Source organism: Fundulus heteroclitus, unplaced genomic scaffold (genome assembly GCF_011125445.2).
Source record: "Fundulus heteroclitus isolate FHET01 unplaced genomic scaffold, MU-UCD_Fhet_4.1 scaffold_285, whole genome shotgun sequence".
Lineage (NCBI taxonomy): Eukaryota > Metazoa > Chordata > Actinopteri > Cyprinodontiformes > Fundulidae > Fundulus > Fundulus heteroclitus.
The window spans coordinates 147,456-168,035 of NW_023396695.1; the positions used below are offsets into that span (position 1 = coordinate 147,456).

The window sequence follows — 20,580 nt, forward strand, 5'->3', positions numbered from 1 at the left end:
CCGCATTGCTATGGGGATAGATATTGAGAGGAGGAAAAACCCCTGCTGCAGAAAGTTACATTATTAATTGGTCACAGCTGCAGCTCGTGAGAAACTGCCTGTGCGTCACTGTGTGCACATCAGCAGAGTGAGATAAGCTCGGTTATGCACAGGGATTACAAAACTAAAAACAGCTGGAAGAGATATGTAGTGTATCTTGTTTAAAAGGTAGGACTCTGGTTTTTAATTATACCGGCTTTGTGGGGGTGGAGTTAAGCATGTCTGCGCAGCAAGGCATTTTTCCGAAAGACTAGTCAATGTTTGATACAGTTGAACGACATTTTTTGTCTTTAAAATGCTGTTAAATTGAAAGTATTTGTGAAAAAATTATTAAGAATGCTATATAACTAAAATGTAATTGTTTCATAAGCATTAAGGCCTCCACCTTGGAGGTATTTAGGAAAGAAAAAAACGTGATAGTTTCTGACCTACTTTTGAAGCCTAAAATAGTCGCGGCTCTGCTAGTACAGAGATCGGGCCAGACGGGTTAATAATCACAAAGTGTCTGATCAGCCATAAACATGTATTTGGTGCAGAATGGCTGCAGGAAGCTGTAAAGACATTTACCTGTAACAACTGCTGCAGGTCAGATTCTCCTGCGGTGAAAAGAGGTCAAGAGAACGGTCGCAGAGCGGGCAGGGCAGGCCAGGGTCACATGATTCACAGAGAAATTGATGATTAGCCCACTGACCCGAGGATGTCACACCACATCGGCGACAGACTCTGCAGTTCTGGAGGATAAAGGGTTCATGAGTTCAGGACCAATACATCTGTGCTTTTGTACATGTATTGGTGTTTCTCTGACCTTGCAGGTCCAACTTTTACTCGGGGTGTGGTCCAGAGGAGGTGTGAGGCAGTGTGTGTGGTAAGCTTTATCACAGCGTTTACACACCAGCAGCACAGCTTCATCAGCCCGTGACCTGACACACAGACAAGAGTTACTGTATGGTGAGTTCCCGCCGATCATCCGCCGCATTATGTTACAGGTAGCCATAGACAGTGAGGAGTAGCAGCAACCATCTTTGAGTCTGATTTATTAATTAGTCCCAGGCCAATTAATAACTACAGTTCTTTTGAACATTTAACCCTCAGTTTCCCTCATCCAAACTGCAAAGCAATAAAACCTCTTCTGTTTGTTTTGTATCGTCAACCAGGCCCTTAAATTCACTATAAGCAGCAGCAGTCAAACTAACCCAGTAAGGCCTTCAACAAGGACAACCACGAAGCTAGCCATGCAAAGCGACACAGACACAAACCAGCCTTCATCCACCCTGACTGACAGCCCAGGTATGATTGGGGACTTCAGAGCAGAGACCTTGGTCATAAGAGGTGATATTCATCAAATCATAAGAGACAAGCTCAAGTTGGCATTAGCAGACGGGATAAGCACAATCAAGCCCACCTACAGGGGTTAAAAACGCTAATTGCCAACGATACCACCGCTGTCCGCGCAGACTTTGAGATCATGAAGTCAGACGTAAAAAAAGGTGAAGGCAGGTCTGTCCACATGATCCGATGAAGTGTCATTGCAACAAAACACAGTGGAGAGCCTCCAGAAGGAGGTGAAGACAATGCGGGACAAATGTGACAACATGCCCGATTAGCTCGTTTTTTAGATGTTTGGGAATTTATTGAGATCTTTTTCTCAGCACTGTAGGAGTGGTCACAGAGCCACTGCTGAGCCTGAGGCAGATAAAATATTTGCACCTATGAAAACACAGAAATGCTGCAGGACTGTCTGTGGATGTTTTGTCCTTCATAGTTGTGGGCACCAATCGCCTACATTTCTTGTGACAAATCAAGACAAACTCCCAAACCTTCTGCCAGTGGCTCGAAGCGGGTGGATAGTAGCATGTTAAGTCCTAACCAGGTCCTCTCCACATCTCTCTTTGCTGGCCCGAGGTGAAGGTGTGCGCATAAAAGATTTCAAAACATTTGACCACCTTGACAAATTATTATCAGCATTTATATGGCAAAAGAAGCGTCCGGGAATTAGACAGACTTTACAGCTGGCTTAAATGGAAGTTGGGATTAAGCTTGCAAACTTAAAATTGTATGACTGGGCGGCACAGATGAAGCCGTTGATATCTTGAATCAAAAACGACTCAACAAGCCGCTGGTTAAACACAGAAAGCAGTAAATGTATAGATCCCTTACACACCTCTTAGATGCACATAGGAAACAGTTTCTGTCTGGACCAGGAAGCAGGAAAACTCTTACTACCTGGAATAAAATCTGATCCACATACAGGCTGCCCAAACATCTCTCTCCATTGACAAAAATTGGCTCATGATGACTTTGCCTTCCAATAGATTAGATAATGGTTTTAGAAAATGGTCAGACTATGGTTTAACACACCTTTATCACCTGGTCAAAGATGGAAAAATTAAAACAGCCACATACTGGACTTTGGCATAAATTAGATTTGTTTTGGAAAGATGTTTTTGATGCTCTTATTTTTAAACTGCTGCATTATTGGCCGTCATACCGGCAGGTGTAAAGAAATGAGATGAAAACTATTTATTGAACACTGTTTTATGTATAAGAGCCCAGTACTTAAGCAGTAAGCATAAAATATGTTAATATGCAACAAGTGGCCTTGGCTTACGGGGGAAGAGTCCACCAGGCTGTTTCACCGCCAGCAGAGGGCGCTGCCGTACAACACTGTGACCATCTGAAGCTACGATGTACTGGACGGAGAGTCTCTGCGTCCCCTAGGATGAGGTCCGGGTAAACAGATGTGTGGTTTCTTTTAGTTGGTTTATTCATCTCTACATTTGTATTTGATTGATTCTGGTTCTGCATTTTGTACACTGATGCTACATTTTACGCTGGTTCACCTTTTATTTATTGAGCTTTCTTTGCACATTTATTATGCAAGTCCAGAGCCTGGTGGGTCACGCCCGGGTTAAGAACTACCGGTACCATGCTGGTGAGAGGTGGAAATTGGGCTGCTGCTGGCAAAGAAGATTATAACAACGTGTCCAAAGGCAGAGAGAGAAGAGGAAAGGCTAGAGTCCAGGGCTGACAGCAGAGACATGTCGGGACCATGACAGAAGCTCAGGAGACCAGTGGGGACGGCAGCAAGGCTGCAAGCTGAGGAGACGCTTCAAGCTGCTCTACCGTGGTGGAGATGGGGGGGAGGAAGGGCGTTGTCCTGGTGGAGGAGTCTGTCAGGAATGTTCTGGAGGTCAAAGCTGCTTCACATGGGCAGAAGAAAGTGAAGGTGTGATGTTCAGTGTCAGCAGTTATGCTCCACCGGTGGTGAGTTAGAGGAGAAACTCTGGAGTAATGATGAAGTAATGCACGACGTCCCCAGAGGGGAGATAAGTGATTGTTGCAGACTTCAGTGGATGCCTTGGAGCTGGGAACAGAGGGGATGAGGAGCCGAAGAGGAGTGTCTGATGTCCAGGACAGGTGAAGGTGGAAATCGCTGCAGTGAATACTTTCCTCCAGAAGAGGCAAGGACACTTTCAGGAGTGGAGGTAGGAGCACACAGTTGGATGACATCTAGACTTGAAGGAGTTCCACTAAGTCTCCTACTTGGTGGAGCTCCTTCAGGTCTAGATGGTCTTGGTGGAGGAAGGAGGAAGTTCAGGAGTGTGTTCAGAGAAAGAGATCAGCTAAGAGGAAGCAGGACACAGCAGAGAGTCTCCAGCAGGACAGAGAGGAGGTGGAGGCAGCTGAGACCAACCAGATACCAGGCAGGGACCTGGAGGGAGGAGATAGGAGGATTCCTGCAGGTTGGTGAGGCAGATAGACTGAGATGGAGGATGTTCATCAGGTAGAGAGATGGAGGATATTCATCAGGTAGAGAGATGGAGGATGTTCATCAGGTAGAGATGGAGGATGTTCATCAGGTAGAGATGGAGGATGTTCATCAGTAGATGGAGGATGTTTAGGTGGTTAAGTCTGAACAGGCTATGAGGAAATTTATTTATTCCCACCCTGTCTCCTCAACAATCTTCCAGGTTCTTGCTTCACCCAGAAGTCCAACGTTCTCCCAGGTCCAGTAAGCGGTAAACCAGCCGCACCACCTGATTCAGGACGTGAGTGGCCGGGTTGATTCACTGTCACATCCTGCTGCCTCGCCATAAATATAATTAAGCTATTTTAGCTGTGACATCAGCAGGAAAGAGTTCCTTCATTTGTGCTGTTTACAGAGACGTGACCTAGCAGCTGTAGCCACCCACACCGTTAAGGTGCATCATGGGTAATACGTTCACTTCAGCTTGAAGAGGCTGTACCTGGTTAAAGGTTAGCAGAACAACTGCCAGATGTATGTTCAGCTGTCGTACCCTAAAGATTCAGATCCAGAGGTTATCGGCGTACCGCACCGTTCATGTATCAAGTTAAAGCTTCAAACAATGAACTAATATCAAATTAACCCTCTGCCTGCGATACATTCAGTGTCCACTTGGTGGTGGTGATGAATACGCTGTACCTGTAACTACTGTTGCACCGATACTGATACCAGTATGGGACGGGGCCCCGATCCAGCACTAAAATGGTGGTATCGGTATCGGCGAGTACCAACAAATAGGCACCGATACCATTTTGATGTTTGTATGTCACTTGAACGCAGCCTTCTCTCTCCCGACTAGAATTATGCATGTTATATAAGTTCATGAAAGTTGCACTATTTTGGCCTTTGAGAGCCAAAAGTTTATTAAACTACTGTCACCCATTCCAGGTAGGTAATAAAAAGTTCTACTACCCTCAGTAGTATGCAGTTCTTCATACACACACACACACACATCAATTTCAAACAGATGGTATCGGCCAATACTGCACAGCCAGGTATCGGGGCCAAAAAATGGCATCGGCGCAACACTACCTGTAACACACCTGGCCACTCACACCTGTCACTAAGGCCCACACCTCCACCACCCAGAGGCCAGGAGGGACCGTTGGTGTCCACCGTGCTCCACCTCAGACCTTTCTAAGGAGACAGCTGCAGTCTTCTCAACGTCAAACTTCTTCCAGCGCTTCTCTCCAGGTTTCCTCCAGGAGATTCAGAAATGTAGGTTCTGCCTGCAACCAGCCGTCCGCTGTGGGTTTGAAGGTGGTGAGGAAGTCGTCCACTAACAGTCAGTTAGGGGGAAGCACCGCTTTTCAGGTCACAGTGGAGGCACAGGCGAGGTTGCTTCACCTGGAGCCAGCAGCATCCACCCACATATTAACATCTCCTGCACCACATCGTCAGAGGAAGCTAAGCATGATGGCCCCGGCGCCTACCATCGGCTTTCATCAGAACCACGGCGAAGACCCAACACACGACGGCAGCGCTTCTAATCACTGCGTTGGATCGCACGATTCCTGCACATTTTAATGGCTTCTAATATTTTCAGCCGGTGACCGACAGGATGAAGGATCAGAGGATATTTCTGACTTTTATGTCACGTCTACAGCAGAAACAGACAGGCGGGTTGATGCTGTCAGAGCAGGAAACAGCCTGGACAACGTTTAGGGGACCAGCCTCGCTGCAGAGCCACAAACGGCCGCAGGACTGAAGCTGGACTTGTCCGCCGCGCGGCTCGCCTCGACCTAAGGTTCCCCAGGAAACTGATGAGAGGCAGCGCCGCCGGGGTGTTGGGAACAGGTCGGACCCCTGCCGGACCCCGTGGAGCCCAGAACCTGGTTCCAGAACTTGCTTCACCGGGTTCTGGGCTCCACGGGGTCCGCTTCACGTCGGCGCTCGCTACGACTCGAGCTGTGTGACTCACCTGCAGCCGTGACACACTCTGCAGTCGGGACACTGCCATCCGGCCCGTCGCAGAGGGGAGGGGCTCCGAGCCGGGTCCAGGCAGCTGCCGTGGTAACAGTTACCACAGCAACAGCACATCAGCAGGCCGCCGGGCCCGGCGCCGCCCGAGCACAGCACGCAGCGCGACGAGTCTGCAGACAGAGGCGGGTATGTTTCCAGGGACACGGCCAGGACATGAGGACGAGGCGGGGGGGGAAGGTCGTACCTGCGGGGGCGTGTCTGCTGCACAGCGTGAGTCTCTGGGTCCAGTCCTGGTGAGCGCCGGCGGCCGCCGCGCACGGAAAGTGGTACCGCCGCCCGCATCTGGTGTACTGGCAGCGCAGGGAGGCGCCGAGGCGTCTGCAGAACCCACACACCTGGACAGGCGAGAGAGAGGGCGGGGCTTAGAGAGGAGACTAGGACTGATGCTTTGTGCCGCGTTCACAGCCTTCTGAAGGCGTTAACTCCACAGTGTGATCACTAATCAGACTCAAAGTTTAAACAGAGTCCTTCAAGTCGTCTCTGCAGCTCCACATCAGGTCAGAGGTTCTCTCTACACAGACCTGGCAGCATGGGCGGGCATTGGGGGGGCGGTGCCGCCCGCTGAGCCAGCCGTGCCCGCCCTGGAAGCTGTCTTTTCTTTTTTCTTTTTTTACCTCAGAGTGGCCATCGATCTAATAGTACTATCTTTGATGTGTCAATCATACAATTCAACCAATCAAATCAACGACTGAGACAACATGGTAGCCAATCACAGCGTGAGAGGGGCGGGTTGCTGGGTCAGATGTTCAAAGCCTTCAGAGACGCTGTGGTCCCCGTTGGTGTCGGTAGAGCGGGATGGATATTCGGTCTGATTACCAAACAACTACAAGAAGTGACAACGAAGCAAATGAGAGTGTCTGGAAGCAGCACTATTAATTTCAGTTTGAAACGGCAGCATTGAAGTCAACGCTGGAGTAAACATTCACGCTCGGAGGGTTAGCTAGGACAGCTATGAGGGTTAGCTAGACAGCTAGGAGGGTTAGCTAGACAGCTAAGAGGGTTAGCTAGACAGCTAGGAGGGTTAGCTAGGACAGCTAAGAGGGTTAGCTAGACAGCTAGGAGGGTTAGCTAGGACAGCTAGGAGGGTTAGCTAGACAGCTAGGAGGGTTAGCTAGACAGCTAAGAGGGTTGGCTAGGACAGCTAGGAGGGTTAGCTAGGACAGCTAGGAGGGTTAGCTAGGACAGCTAGGAGGGTTAGCTAGGACAGCTATGAGGGTTTGCTAGGACAGCTAGGAGGGTTAGCTAGACAGCTATGAGGGTTTGCTGGACAGCTATGAGGGTTTGCTAGGACAGCTAGGAGGGTTAGCTAGACAGCTATGAGGGTTAGCTAGACAGCTATGAGGGTTTGCTGGACAGCTAGGAGGGTTAGCTAGACAGCTATGAGGGTTAGCTAGACAGCTATAAGGGTTAGCTAGGACAGCTAGGAGGGTTAGGTAGGACAGCTAGGAGGGTTAGCTAGACAGCTAAGAGGGTTAGCTAGACAGCTAAGAGGGTTGGCTAGGACAGCTAGGAGGGTTAGCTAGGACAGCTAGGAGGGTTAGCTAGACAGCTAAGAGGGTTGGCTAGACAGCTAAGAGGGTTAGCTAGGACAGCTAGGAGGGTTAGCTAGACAGCTAGCAGGGTTAGCTAGACAGCTAGCAGGGTTAGCTAGACAGCTAGCAGGGTTAGCTAGACAGCTAAGAGGGTTGGCTAGACAGCTAGGAGGGTTAGCTAGACAGCTAGGAGGGTTAGCTAGGACAGCTAGGAGGGTTAGCTAGACAGCTAGGAGCTAAACTAAGCAGGAAAACTGAACTGAAGAAACTTGGGTTACTGCAGGCAGAGGGAACTCTGCCTTGTTCTGATCCTTGCGCTCCTACCTGCTATGATTACAGAACAGTATGAATTTTTACTTCAGTCAGTGTTCAGCCTGACACCAGCGCTCATGGTTATCAGCGTGTAGCTTATGCTGGACTTTTGAGTGCAGACACAGAGCTACATGTTGTCTCACTGTTAGTTTCCAGTAACCCAAACCAGCATAAAACCTGACCAACTTAAAAGAAAAAAAAACAAGCCCAAATCTCAAACTCTCTCATGTTAAAAGCGCAGAACTAATAAACACACAAGAACATGCCATTAGCACACAACTGAGCTGAAGCAAAGAAAAAAAATCTGCACAAAATGTACAATCAGGCAACCAAATAACACACAAGATCACTTTAACAATCATGATATGTCAACCGGGAAAAAAAAAATTATCAGTAGCTTCCCAACATGAGTAATAAATCTACCTTAATATAAACTTAATTTATCTTACAGAGCTCAAACATTTCTCTTTCACAGCCATGAAATATTTTTAAGTTGATCAGCAGAACTCAACCTCTTGGGCCGTTTATATTGACAAATACAATTTCATAGTGACTGTTGTACCAACTCATGTAGTTCATACGTGACAAAAGCTGCATCAATTCGGGACGTAACGGACTACGTTACCCATGATGCAATGTGGTCAAAATGGCCACCAACTCATGTGGTCAAAATGGCCACCAACTCCCATCACGCAACACGGCAAAATGGCCGCCGATCAAGATAAGGTTGCTATGATGATGGCTATAAAAGCCGATCACCCACGACCATCTTTCTTCTTCCCTGGCTTTAGCCAACCCGAGAAGACACAGCTGTTTCCGTTGGGGTGATCCCACAACACGTGCTCGAATTCCTCGCTGGACCGAGAGTTTTTTTTCGAAGCCAAACTATTCCCTGTGCAGACAGGAGGTCGACTAAAATAAGTACTTTTAAATTCCCTCTGATCAAAAGACTGAGAGACGCCATATCTCCCAGTGATCGAAGAGGACCCCGCTTTGTCTGGCCAACAAAGCGACTGTGGACCCGGAGGAAGAAACGAAGCAGCTTCTTCCCATCCCGGTCCCGCTGCAGCCTGCGGATAACTGCGCTCGTCAAGACGCATCCAGAAAGCCGCAACACTCGGGAGCGCTCCGGACCAGCCCCGAGGCATCTCAAAGTAACGGACTCTCCCCTTTTATTTCTGTCTCACCAACAGGGTGTTTAGAAGTGCCTGGGCAGGCGTAGAACTTTGTAGGTGTTGGTTAATGCTTTTATTCCACGACGAAGTTGGAATTATTTTGCTGAACATTTTCTTTGTATGTGCATGTATTTTACAATTGATTTTGCTGTGTTGATTTGTGATTCATCAATAACCCCGCCGTGGGTTACCGCCTTATTTTTTTTTCATCTTTTTCCCTGCTCCCCCCCCCCCTCTCTCTTTTCGCTTCTCCTTATCAGTTTAATTTCTTTGTCCGAGCTCAAGTCGCGGGCTTTGCTTTAAACTCCCAGTTAGCTGCCCCCTTTCGAAGCGAGGCATTACCCCATCAGCGTAAGCGTGGTTACGTCATTAGGACCTCCCCTCATACGTCATCGTAGCAGCCATCTTGGGAGGGTCACGTGTATCTGAACTGTAGGTAGCTTAGCTGAACTAGCTTTGTGTAAGACATCAAAGCGTCCAGTGAGATTCCCGAAGCTGTTCTGTCTATCAAGGCTGATACGTGAAATGCCGATGTCTCGAGGGCGGTGTTAAACAACTTTGAGTTAAGTTAAGATCTGCTAACCGCTCATTTTAATCCATTGTTTATTTTGTTTTGTTCTTTATTTCCACATATATATTTTGCATGTTTTAGTTTTAGTAATGAGTAAGAATTCCAAAGTTGTTTGAATCAGAGAATTACTGTAACAGGGAATTGCTTTTGGTTCAATAAAACCAACGACTGCGGAATAGAAATTGTTTTGTGTTCAATCCAATTCACAGTTGCATGGGTATTCAGAAATCAGAGCTAACCTCCTTTGGAGTTAACATCTGATATTAATACAGAGACAATATCATTGGATGGTGATAAGGAATAAGGATTTAAACTCTAATTGCAGTTACATTGGGGTTCTCACAGCCTGCTGGATAAACCTGGTCGGTTAACAGTCCGACCTGATCATTTATTCCAGCATAAATTGAGTTCATAACAGCAAATTAACTAATGCATTAGTGGTATAAATACTTACAAGCTTATAGCTAACATCACCACCATTTGAACTATATTTGTTATAGCGGAAATTTGAGTTGAATGATTTATTATTTAAATTATAATACCAAATTATAATTAATAATAATAATAAGCATATTCAACCAGCTTATGGCATAGCAGTGACAATTAACCATTATTCTTTTCTTGTTTTATTATAACAATCAATATTATTCATTATAGCTATTATTCATTGATGTCAAATTCGACAGATTCAACTCATTTCAAAAATAAATTGACCAGTAAAATTAGTTTAAGGAGATGGTATTTTATTAAAAGGGTTTTAGTTTTCTTCCAGACATCGACAAATATTTTGATATATTTTGTCAGAAAATCTTTCTAAAAGCCCAACAAATGTTGTGAAAAGCTTCCTAAATGTTTACAACTTGCCCATAAGCTACTTTTGTTCCAGCTCAATGTGTTCAAAAGAAGCCTAATTGGGTGGAAACCTGCCTAATGTGGTAACACTGACTCCACTATTGCTATTTGTTTGTTAGTTTTTTTTAGATTTTATTGAGAATTTCTTTCTCAGCACTGTAGGAGTAGTCACAGAGCCACTGTTCAGCCTGAAGCATATAATTTTTTTTTTTGTAAAAGTGTGCCCCCCTAAAAAAATGGAATGCCCCCGCTGTAATTTGTTTCTGCAGCCGGGTCTGTCTCTACAGCGCATTCAGTCACATCCTCCAGCCAGGCTGGCTCAGAGTCTCTCTGCTCCTGGATGAGCTGGAGCCACAGAGGACAGTTGCTGGCTTCAAGTCGTTGCAGCAATCCCTCACAGCGAGCATGCGTGCAGCGACAGGAAGCAGAAAACACTGTCTCTGCTTAGCCCGTCCCTCAGGGAGCCGCCATGCTGCGGGCAGCACCACCAGCAACCTGGGGTCAAGGGCCTTGCTCAGGGACCCAGAGTGACAGACTGAGTTTGGAACCGCCAACCTTTGGGGCCTGTACAGTAAGCCTGTCTCTCTGGTCATGGCCTTTAACCCGGGTCTGCCCCCACAGACTGCCGTCATGGACCCCTGAGCCTGACCTTCAGCCCCAGCCCGGTCCCTGGAGGCCGAGGGGCGGCTTCAATGCAGAGGACAGAGTTTACCTGCTGCCTGCAGAGTCTGACGTGCAGCTGCTGCTTTCTGCTCTTTTCTCTGAGCTTCCTGCTCTGACCTGGGCCTCAACCTGGAGGACGGCCATCCAGGAAGGTTCCAGCTGCTGAGATGTTCTCCTGCTTTCAGGATTACTCCTGTAAATCACCTGTAAATTATCCTTTCACCTGTCAGAGACTCACCTGAGTGCTCCCCAAGTCGATGGCTTTGTCCACGTAGAGCAGGGACTGGCCATCGCCCTGCCTTACGCCTTCTGACCAGGCGGCACACTGCAGGTGAGCACAGCACTGACCTGCACACAGAGCCAGGTTAGCACAGGGTGGAGGAGGTGGAGGAGGAGCAGCAGGGGCCGGCATACCTGTGGGGTCGAACAGTGACTGGACGTTGATGTCGTGTGGAAGGCCGATGGGTCCCAGCTGCTTCATGAACTCTGAGGAAGACTCGTCTTCTGAAAGAGCGACAGGTAAAGCAGTCAGTGGCCCGCTGACCGGCACCACCTGGAGCACATCCACCACCTGGAGCACATCCACCACCTGGAGCACATCCACCACCTGGAGCACATGCACCACCTGGAGCACATGCATCACCTGCATCACATGCATCATCTGGAGCACATCCACCACCTTGATCACATGCACCACCTGGAGCACATGCACCACCTTGATCACATGCACCACCTGCACCACCTGGAGCACATCCACCACCTTGATCACATGCACCACATGCATCACCTGGAGCACATGCACCACCTGGAGCACATGCATCATCTGGAGCACATGCATCATCTGGAGCACATGCATCATCTGGAGCACATGCACCACATGCACCACCTGGAGCACATCCACCACCTGCATCACATGCACCACCTGGAACACATGCATCACCTGCATCACATGCACCACCTGCATCACATGCACCACCTGGAGCACATGCACCACATGCATTCCCTGGATCACATGCACCACCTTGATCACATGCATCCCCTGGAGCACATGCACCACCTGGAGCACATGCACCACCTTGATCACATGCACCACCTGGAGCACATGCACCACCTGGAGCACATGCACCACCTGCATCACATGCACCACCTGGAGCACATGCACCACCTTGATCACATGCATCCCCTGGAGCACATGCACCACCTGGAGCACACGCACCACCTTGATCACATGCACCACCTCCACCAGTACTCACCACACTGCGCCGGACTGCTGCACCTGAACACAGACAGACAGCTTGTTAGCACAGCGACACCACCCGCTGCTGTCTGTCATAAACAGGAAGTGAGGTCACTTACTTGGCCGGGGCCGGGTCGCCGCGGTAGCAGTGGTCGTGGCAGTCGTCGTCTCGGTCGGAGGAGGCGCGGCGGTTCAGGATGTGGAGGGGTATGTAGCCTGGCGTCGGGCCGAATACCACCAGCCGGCCCTGGCCCAGCGGTGGCTGGTCGCCGCGATAACAGAAGGCACACTGCTTCAGCCTGCAGGACAGGTGAGTACAGGTGAGCACACCTGGCCTACATGACCCTAACCACCTGATGCCTCCTGGAACGAAGGCCCTGGAACCAACGGGAACCAGGGCCAACACTCCTAGTTTCTAAAAGCGGAGCAACAACGCAGCACCTCCAGGTGGGCCTGGCAGACGGGGAGCACACCTTCAGCTGGAGGAGTGGCTCCTCCCACTTTCTCCTCTGGCTATATTCAGCTTCTCTGCTGAGTGAAAATCATTCCCGGTCAGCCTGGGTTAGGAATCTTTCTGCCAGGAGGCCCAGTTTTCCTTCTTGTTCTCTTAACCAGGGCTCTCCAGTTCAGAACCTCCCAGGTGGTCCCTGGTCCAGGTCACCTGCATCAAACACCTGAGCTTCCCACCAGCATGGAGGCTCTGCAGAGCTCTGCTGAGAGCTCAGAGTGGAGGCAGGTGAGGACCCTGGAGGACCCTGGTCCAGGAGGACCCTGGATAACCCTGGTAATGGAGAACCTTGGTCCTGGAGGACCCTGGAGAACCCTGGTAATGGAGAACCTTGGTCCTGGAGGACCCTGGGGAACCCTGACCAGAGCCCCGCCCTCAGAGAGACTCACCGTTTCTTGGTGAGTGCGAGGCTGGGGGTGGGCGAGCCCCCCGCCTCGTCTGACGGGGAGTGCTGGAACAGGGGGGACAGGGAGTCCTCATCCTCGTCCTCCAGCTGCAGGCACAGGGACGCTGGAGAAGCGCAGCGAGGACTCGGCGCCGGGTTCTGCTCCATACCACCGACACCGCGACCCTCCTCAGGCTCCGTGGTACCGGGACCACAGCCGCCTTCCAGGGGGGCGGGGCTGTTGCTCAAACTGGGCTGGGTGTCTTCTCCTGGTTCCGGATCTGGTCTGCAGTCTGGGTAAGGGGGGCGGACCGGAGGACCCTCCTCCGGGACCGTCTCTGGGATCGGCGCAGCAGGAGCCGGACCGGTTTTGCTTTCCTCCTGGGAAACGGGTGCTACTTCTGAGCTGCGCTCACGGTCTGGTTCCGGACAGGGACTGAACTCAGGCCCCGGGTCTGGGACCATGTGGGACTTTCCCCTGGAGGTGGAGCGCCGGCGCCCCGTGGGCTTCGCCTCCTCCGGCTCCTTGGGTTCCTTGGACTCTGAGGACATCAAGCAGAGTTTAGCAGAACCAGGCAGACAGCAGCAGAACTTCAGGTCCAAAACACCTGCCTAACAGTGGGTGGCGCTCTCGGCGAGGCTCCTTGCTCACCTGACTTCTTCTGGGCCCGGTTCTTTTCTGGAGGGCCCTTGCTCTCTTCATCCTCTACCTGAGCTCTTCCTCGGCTCCGCCCCCTGCAGGAAGACGGTCGACGGTTAACGAATGCCATGGCACGCCGCACTGATGCAGTAATTCACACAGCGCCAAGCAGGTACTGAGGCTCTAACAGGCTGTTACAATGTTTCTGTTAAAATGTTTCTATTAAAATTTTAAAATGTTTCTGTTAAAATGTTTCTATTAAAATTTTAAAATGTTTCTGTTAAAATGTTTCTATTAAAATTTTAAAATGTTTCTGTTAAAATGTTTCTATTAAAATTTTAAAATGTTTCTGTTAAAATGTTTCTATTAAAATTTTAAAATGTTTCTGTTAAAATGTTTCTGTTAAAATGTTTCTGTTAAAATGCTAAAATGTTTCTGCTAAAATTTTAAAATGTTTCTGTTAAAATGTTTCTATTAAAATTTTAAAATGTTTCTGTTAAAATGTTTCTATTAAAATTTTAAAATGTTTCTGTTAAAATGTTTCTGTTAAAATGCTAAAATGTTTCTGCTAAAATTTTAAAATGTTTCTGTTAAAATGTTTCTGTTAAAATGTTTCTGTTAAAATGCTACAATGTTTCTGTTAAAATGTTTCTGTTAAAATGTTAAAATGTTTCTGTTAAAATGTTTGTTAAATGTTACAATGTTTCTGTTAAAATGTTACAATGTTTCTGTTAAAATGTTACAATGTTTCTGTTAAAATGTTACAATGTTTCTGTTAAAATGTTACAATGTTTCTGTTAAAATGTTTCTGTTAAAATGTTACAATGTTTCTGTTAAAATGTTTCTGTTAAAATTTTAAAATGTTTCTGTTAAAATGTTTCTGTTAAAATGTTAAAATGTTTCTGTTAAAATGTTTCTGTTAAAATGTTTCTGTTAAAATGTTTCTGTTAAAATGTTTCTGTTAAAATGCTAAAATGTTTCCGTTAAAATGCTAAAATGTTTCTGTTAAAATGCTAAAATGTTTCTGTTAAAATGTTTGTTAAATGTTACAATGTTTCTGTTAAAATGTTTGTTAAATGTTAAAATGTTTCTGTTAAAATGTTTCTGTTAAAATGCTAAAATGTTTCTGTTAAAATGCTAAAATGTTTCTGTTAAAATGTTAAAATGTTTCTGTTAAAATGTTAAAATGTTTCTGTTAAAATGTTTCTGTTAAAATGTTTCTGTTAAAATGTTAAAATGTTTCTGGTAAAATGTTTTGGTTAAAATGTTTCTGTTAAAATGTTAAAATGTTTCTTTTAAAATGTTTCTGTTAAAATGTTTTGGTTAAAATGTTTCTGTTAAAATGTTAAAATGTTTCTTTTAAAATGTTTCTGTTAAAATGTTTTGGTTAAAATGTTTGTTAAAATGTTAAAATGTTTCTTTTAAAATGTTTTGGTTAAAATGTTTCTGTTAAAATGTTAAAATGTTTCTTTTAAAATGTTTCTGTTAAAATGTTTTGGTTAAAATGTTTTGGTTAAAATGTTTCTGTTAAAATGTTAAAATGTTTCTTTTAAAATGTTTCTGTTAAAATGTTTTGGTTAAAATGTTTGTTAAAATGTTAAAATGTTTCTTTTAAAATGTTTCTGTTAAAATGTTTCTGTTAAAATGTTAAAATGTTTCTGTTAAAATGTTAAAATGTTTCTGTTAAAATGTTTCTGTTAAAATGTTAAAATGTTTCTGTTAAAATGTTTCTGTTAAAATGTTTCTGTTAAAATGTTTCGGTTAAAATGTTTTGGTTAAAATGTTTTGGTTAAAATGTTTTGGTTAAAATGTTTTGGTTAAAATGTTTCTGTTAAAATGTTTCTGTTAAAATGTTTCTGTTAAAATGTTTCTGTTAAAATGTTAAAATGTTTCTGTTAAAATGTTTTTGTTAAAATGTTACTGTTAAAATGTTTCTGTTAAAATGTTTCTGTTAAAATGTTAAAAAGTTTATGGTCTGCGGTACTACTCCTCTCTAGGATTGAAGGAGGTAATCAAGCTAATCAAAATGGCGGCGCCCGTAACATTCAGGAAGTTATGCTTGGTTATAATTGTGATATTTCGTTGTTTGCGGAGAGTCAGGCGAAGAAGGTAAATTTTCTTGACAGAGTCGGCTTTTGGGAAGTGGATAAGACAAACGGACGTCTAATCAGGGCTTAGAGACGCAGGAAACAACGACAGACGCTGAGGTTCATCATAAGCAGAATCATCACTGGAAACAGTGTGTCATGGTAGGGAAGCTAGTATTTTCATGAATGTCTGCTGCGTGTAAGGAGATGAAGCGGTCTGCTCATGCGCTCTTTGTTATCAGAGAATCGAGCCTCTGATAATTGCTCTGCTCGTTTCTGGGTGTTCAGGCTGACCTGCGAGACTTTCAGCCATTTCAGGTTCCTCTCATCGCTGCAGAGGACGTCTGAAAGAGGCTGAACGTCTTCACAAATTAGTCCACTCTAATTAACAAGTTAACCTACTTAACTAATTAATTAATGTAGCTTTCATGGCCAACCAGGCCTCTGCAGAGGTTCTGTTATTGGCTCTACTTACTTCTTCCTGGATGCAGGAGGAGGAGGAGGAGGAGGCGGCGGCGCCGCCTTGCGGCCATTGCTCCCATCTTTCCGGGGCCGCCCACGGGGCCGCTTCTCAAGGGCGGAGCTTGTGGCTGCGGCTTTGGCCCCAGCCCGGGTGACGGGAGGGGGCGGTCCTCTGTCCCGAGGCTCCTGAGCCTCAGAGGGCATTCTGCAGGGAGACACATGCAGGTCAAAGGTTACCAGATGAAGTCATCAACACACCTGAATTCTACTGCAGCGGCCTTCCACCTGGTCAGGTAACCCCATCCTGCCTCTGAGGCCAATGAGCTCCTCAGCTCCTTCAGGGGCTTACCTGCTACACAATTCTCGCGGTACGTCTGCGTTCACAAACACCAGAATCCATCGTGTATCGCTGCGGCTTCAACCGTTAGTGTCTGAACCAGAAACGGTCTGGACCAATCACGTTGCAGTATTGTGGTTTAAGGCGGGACGTAGCGCTGTGATGAAAAAGCTGCTGAGTAGAGGTGGGCGGATGGATATATGGATACCAACGCTGGTATTTATACTTTATAATAAAGAGCTATACTTCTTCTCTCCTGCGCTCTGACTGCAGCACATTCACCAAAGTTTGCTGCTCCCCTCAGCACCGTCACAGGTGCAGCAGCGCCAGCCAATCAGCAGGCAGGCTCAGCCTGGCCCCACCCACTCCGCTCTCTTTCAGAGTAGATATTATATGTCAGATGTTACTGGAGCCGTCAGAAAGTGTAATTAAGAACCAAGTAGTTTAAGAAGACAAGCATCTTGACCTGCGTCATGTGGCGGAGAGAATCCAGTCATTTTTTAAAAATAAAATACTAAATAAAACTAAAATACTGTTATGTGTTCATTCTACTGTCTCTCTTCAAGGTTGGTCGCGTTTCTCTCCTCTCCAGCTCTTCACCCCACCCCCCCCCTCCTGCTTCTGCTGCTATGTCTTGTCTTTCTGAGCACTTTCTTCATATCACCTGAACTCAGAACTCTCCCCCGCTCCCTCATCCCCCGCTAACATCTGTGGATGCTTTCTGAACTGTTGGCCGGCTGATAACATCAAGGACAATGGCCTCTGGAGAACGTTCACGGAAATATAAACACTTTCACCCAAACAGACACACATAACTGATGCTCATATAAACTGATGAACTTACACGCGACTAGTCTCAAATGTTTACCTTTCAGCTTTTATGTGTCTCGTCTTATTTGTGCTTCTCGTGCCGAGGTTTTTGATATCTCAAACGGTATCCTGTATTAGGATAAAGTGTGAGATATGTGTTTTTTCCTCTGCCTTCCTATTGTGGCTCCTATCTTTCCACAGAGTAATGGCAGCGCCCTGTGGGCACCGTGAAGGCGGTGTCCTTGGCAGCATGGCCTCAGTAAATCGTCTCCCCCTGAAATGTTTGTGATGTATGTGATGTTATGGCGGTTGTACTGAAACAGCAGTTTCCCTCTGGGATTATTAAAGTATTTCTGATGTGATTCTATGCGGCCCCGTACCAATTTACCCACGGTCTGGCACCGGTCTTGGTCACATGACGGATGTGTGGGTCACAGGTGACACACTGGAGCTTTAAGTTCACCCAGTGTTGCAGTTTGGGCGGGGGACGTGTGTCGTAATATCTGTTTGTGTGGACTGACATGGTACATTACCAACGTTTGCCACTTACAGCCCAGCGGTGAGCTCCTTTCACAGGACTACACCCTGACCACCAACACAGAGTTGGCGCAGCGACCGCAGTTCTCCCCAGACCATGCAATCATGGCGCAGCGCCGCCATTTTCCCCCAATCGTTTTCCTCGGGTTAATCCAAAATCCTCGGCCCGCGCGTCACTTTCCACAAAAAGAATCACCACAAAACACAAGCGCTACACGAAGCCGAAGGTCAGAGGGCGATCTCTGCGTTTTTGTTGCGTCCTTGGCGGATATGTTGGCGTAAGAACAAACAGCAGAAGCTTGTTAGGCTAGCCCGTATGCAAGTTAATATTATGCATTTGCTTGCAAATGTTACCTTTTTACTCATATTTTTACAAGGGTCAGACGATCAAGCGAGATATATATATATATATATATATATATATATATATATATATATATATATATATATATATATATATATATATATCTTCTTGCAGCAAGAAGGTTCTGGGTTCAAATCCAACCCTGGGTCTTTCTGCATGTTCTGTGCATCCGTGGGTCCTCTCTGGGTACTCGGGCTTCCTCCCACAGTCCAAAAACATGACTGTTAGGTTAATTGGTATCTCTAAATTCTCCTTAGGTGTGAGTGTGTGTGTGAATGGTTGTTTGTCCTGTCTGTCTCTGTGTTGCTCTGCGACAGACTGGCGACCTGTCCAGGTGAAACCCGCCTCTCACCCAGTGAACGCTGGAGATAGACACCAGCAACCCCCACGACCCCATGAGGGACTAAGCGGGTCAGAAAACGGATGGATGGATGGATATAGATTTTAATTTCTTGATAATTATCGATATCAATCAACACAATTTCTATTTGATCCATATGCTTTTTTTCTATAACGTTCAGCTCTAATTTGTACAGATTGTTAGCAATCAACATTTGATTTGACCTTAAGAAGAACTTGGTGTTGTATATGTTCTTCCACTGATCATTATGGGCGTTGTGAGATCTTTGGCCAACACTTTGGATGAACTGCGAGCCTTGACAAGGACTCAGCCAGAACACGGGGAATGCAGCAGTGTTTCCCGCAGCGCAATCTTGGCGAGGTGGCCGCCTCGCCAAACTCACACTACCGCCTCGCCAACATTCCCCAAAAAAAAAAGAAAAAAAAAAACTAACTCGATATGCTTGCATGTTTATTTGACGTTAACACACGTTTTTTGTTGTTGTTGCTTTCGCGCGTGCATATAGTGAATGGCAGGGAAAACACACATGGATACCCCCCCGCGTGCAACAGTTGTCGTCTACCCCCACCCCCCCAACTCACTGCCTCGCCTAAGCAAATTCCTGCGGGAAACACTGTGCAGTGTTACACGTTTCATGGGGACATTGCAGCAGGAGCATATCCCCAACTCCAGCGTCTCTCTGCCAAGCAGCAAGAGCAAAGGTGGTGGATTGGCAGTGCTGGTGAACAACAGATGGTGTCTTCCAGGACACGTCACTGCGAGGTTTCGTCTCTGCAGCCAGAAGTGTTAGCGGTGAGTTTCATTAGGGCTGGACAATAATTCAACAACAATATATATCAATTGATAGAAAAAGAGTCAGTAAACAATTTGATGAAATAACAGTTTTCCTTCCGTTTGTGTTCTAGCCATTATAGTTGTTACATCCTCCCGACCAATCACAATGCAGACTCAGGAATGCCGAGCTCGCCCCCTTGATGCGTTTTTTTCTTTTTAAAAACATGCAGTTTTGATAAAAAAAAGTTGGTTGAATAAAAGGCTGAGTTTGAATGCAGTGTGTTCTGTATCTAAACATAGGTTGTTAAGCATCAGAATAAAATGGCCAGGCTGCACTCATGATTATGATTTCTGTGTTATCCATATGCTTTTTTTCTACATCGCCCAGCCCTAAGTCAAGTTGCCCCAATAACTGCTATGAACCAATGGTTAATGACGAAATGATGACGTTAATAACTCAAAAACATGCGAACTGACTCCGCCCACATTATGTTCACCTGCCCAAAGAAAATTATACCCACTAAATAAAAATGAAAACCAGCTAACGTGGCAACACTGAGTCTGACGAGCCATGAGCCCCAACCACATGCTAACGCTAAAGCTCACCGCGAAAAACGTGGTTTAATGTCAGTAAAATGTGTGTAACGTGTCTCAGGTGTTCCTTAGCAGAACCCCCACTCTGACATAAAACGTACTGTACAGCTCCTAAAAAAAGATTTGTCTTTTTCATGTAATTGGTTTTTATCGGGTTTTAATCAATTGTCTCTAAACTCGGCAATCTAAAAGAAATCATCAAGCCATGTAACCCGTGATAAGCTCAGGTTCTGGACAGGCGTGTTGCTCCAGAGAACGCTCAGACACATGAACAGGGGGAACACTACCAACATAACACGAAGCCATAAAGGAACCTCAGAATCACCTGGGGCGACTGTGGCTTCATGGGTTGAGTAGTCGTCTGGAGAACCGCAGGGTTGTGGGTTTGATTCCAGCTTCCCCTTGCCACATGTCAATGTGCCCTTGGGCAAGACACTTAACCCCAAGTTGCCTACCGAGCTGCGTCTTGGTGTATGAATGTGTGAGCGTTAGTGAGAGCGACTAGGTTAATGTGGCTATAGTATACAGCGCTTTGGGTGGTCAGCATGACTG

The 20,580-nt window shown here is 46.5% G+C and overlaps 1 protein-coding gene across 1 annotated transcript in view; it reads right to left on the bottom strand.

Moving 5' to 3' along the window:
• LOC105921862 (histone-lysine N-methyltransferase 2D) overlaps window positions 1-20,580 on the bottom strand; it is a 63,825-nt gene that overhangs the window by 42,097 nt on the left and 1,148 nt on the right. The window contains exons 2-12 of the mRNA XM_036130162.1: window positions 16,265-16,456; window positions 13,715-13,797; window positions 13,067-13,604; window positions 12,289-12,468; window positions 12,186-12,208; window positions 11,347-11,436; window positions 11,171-11,280; window positions 6,012-6,162; window positions 5,766-5,937; window positions 845-959; window positions 607-770 (exon numbers count right to left, since the gene is read on the bottom strand). Of these exons, the coding sequence (XP_035986055.1) occupies window positions 607-770; window positions 845-959; window positions 5,766-5,937; window positions 6,012-6,162; window positions 11,171-11,280; window positions 11,347-11,436; window positions 12,186-12,208; window positions 12,289-12,468; window positions 13,067-13,604; window positions 13,715-13,797; window positions 16,265-16,455 (1,817 nt within the window). The 5' untranslated portion in view covers window position 16,456. The remainder of the gene's footprint in view (window positions 1-606; window positions 771-844; window positions 960-5,765; window positions 5,938-6,011; window positions 6,163-11,170; window positions 11,281-11,346; window positions 11,437-12,185; window positions 12,209-12,288; window positions 12,469-13,066; window positions 13,605-13,714; window positions 13,798-16,264; window positions 16,457-20,580) is intronic.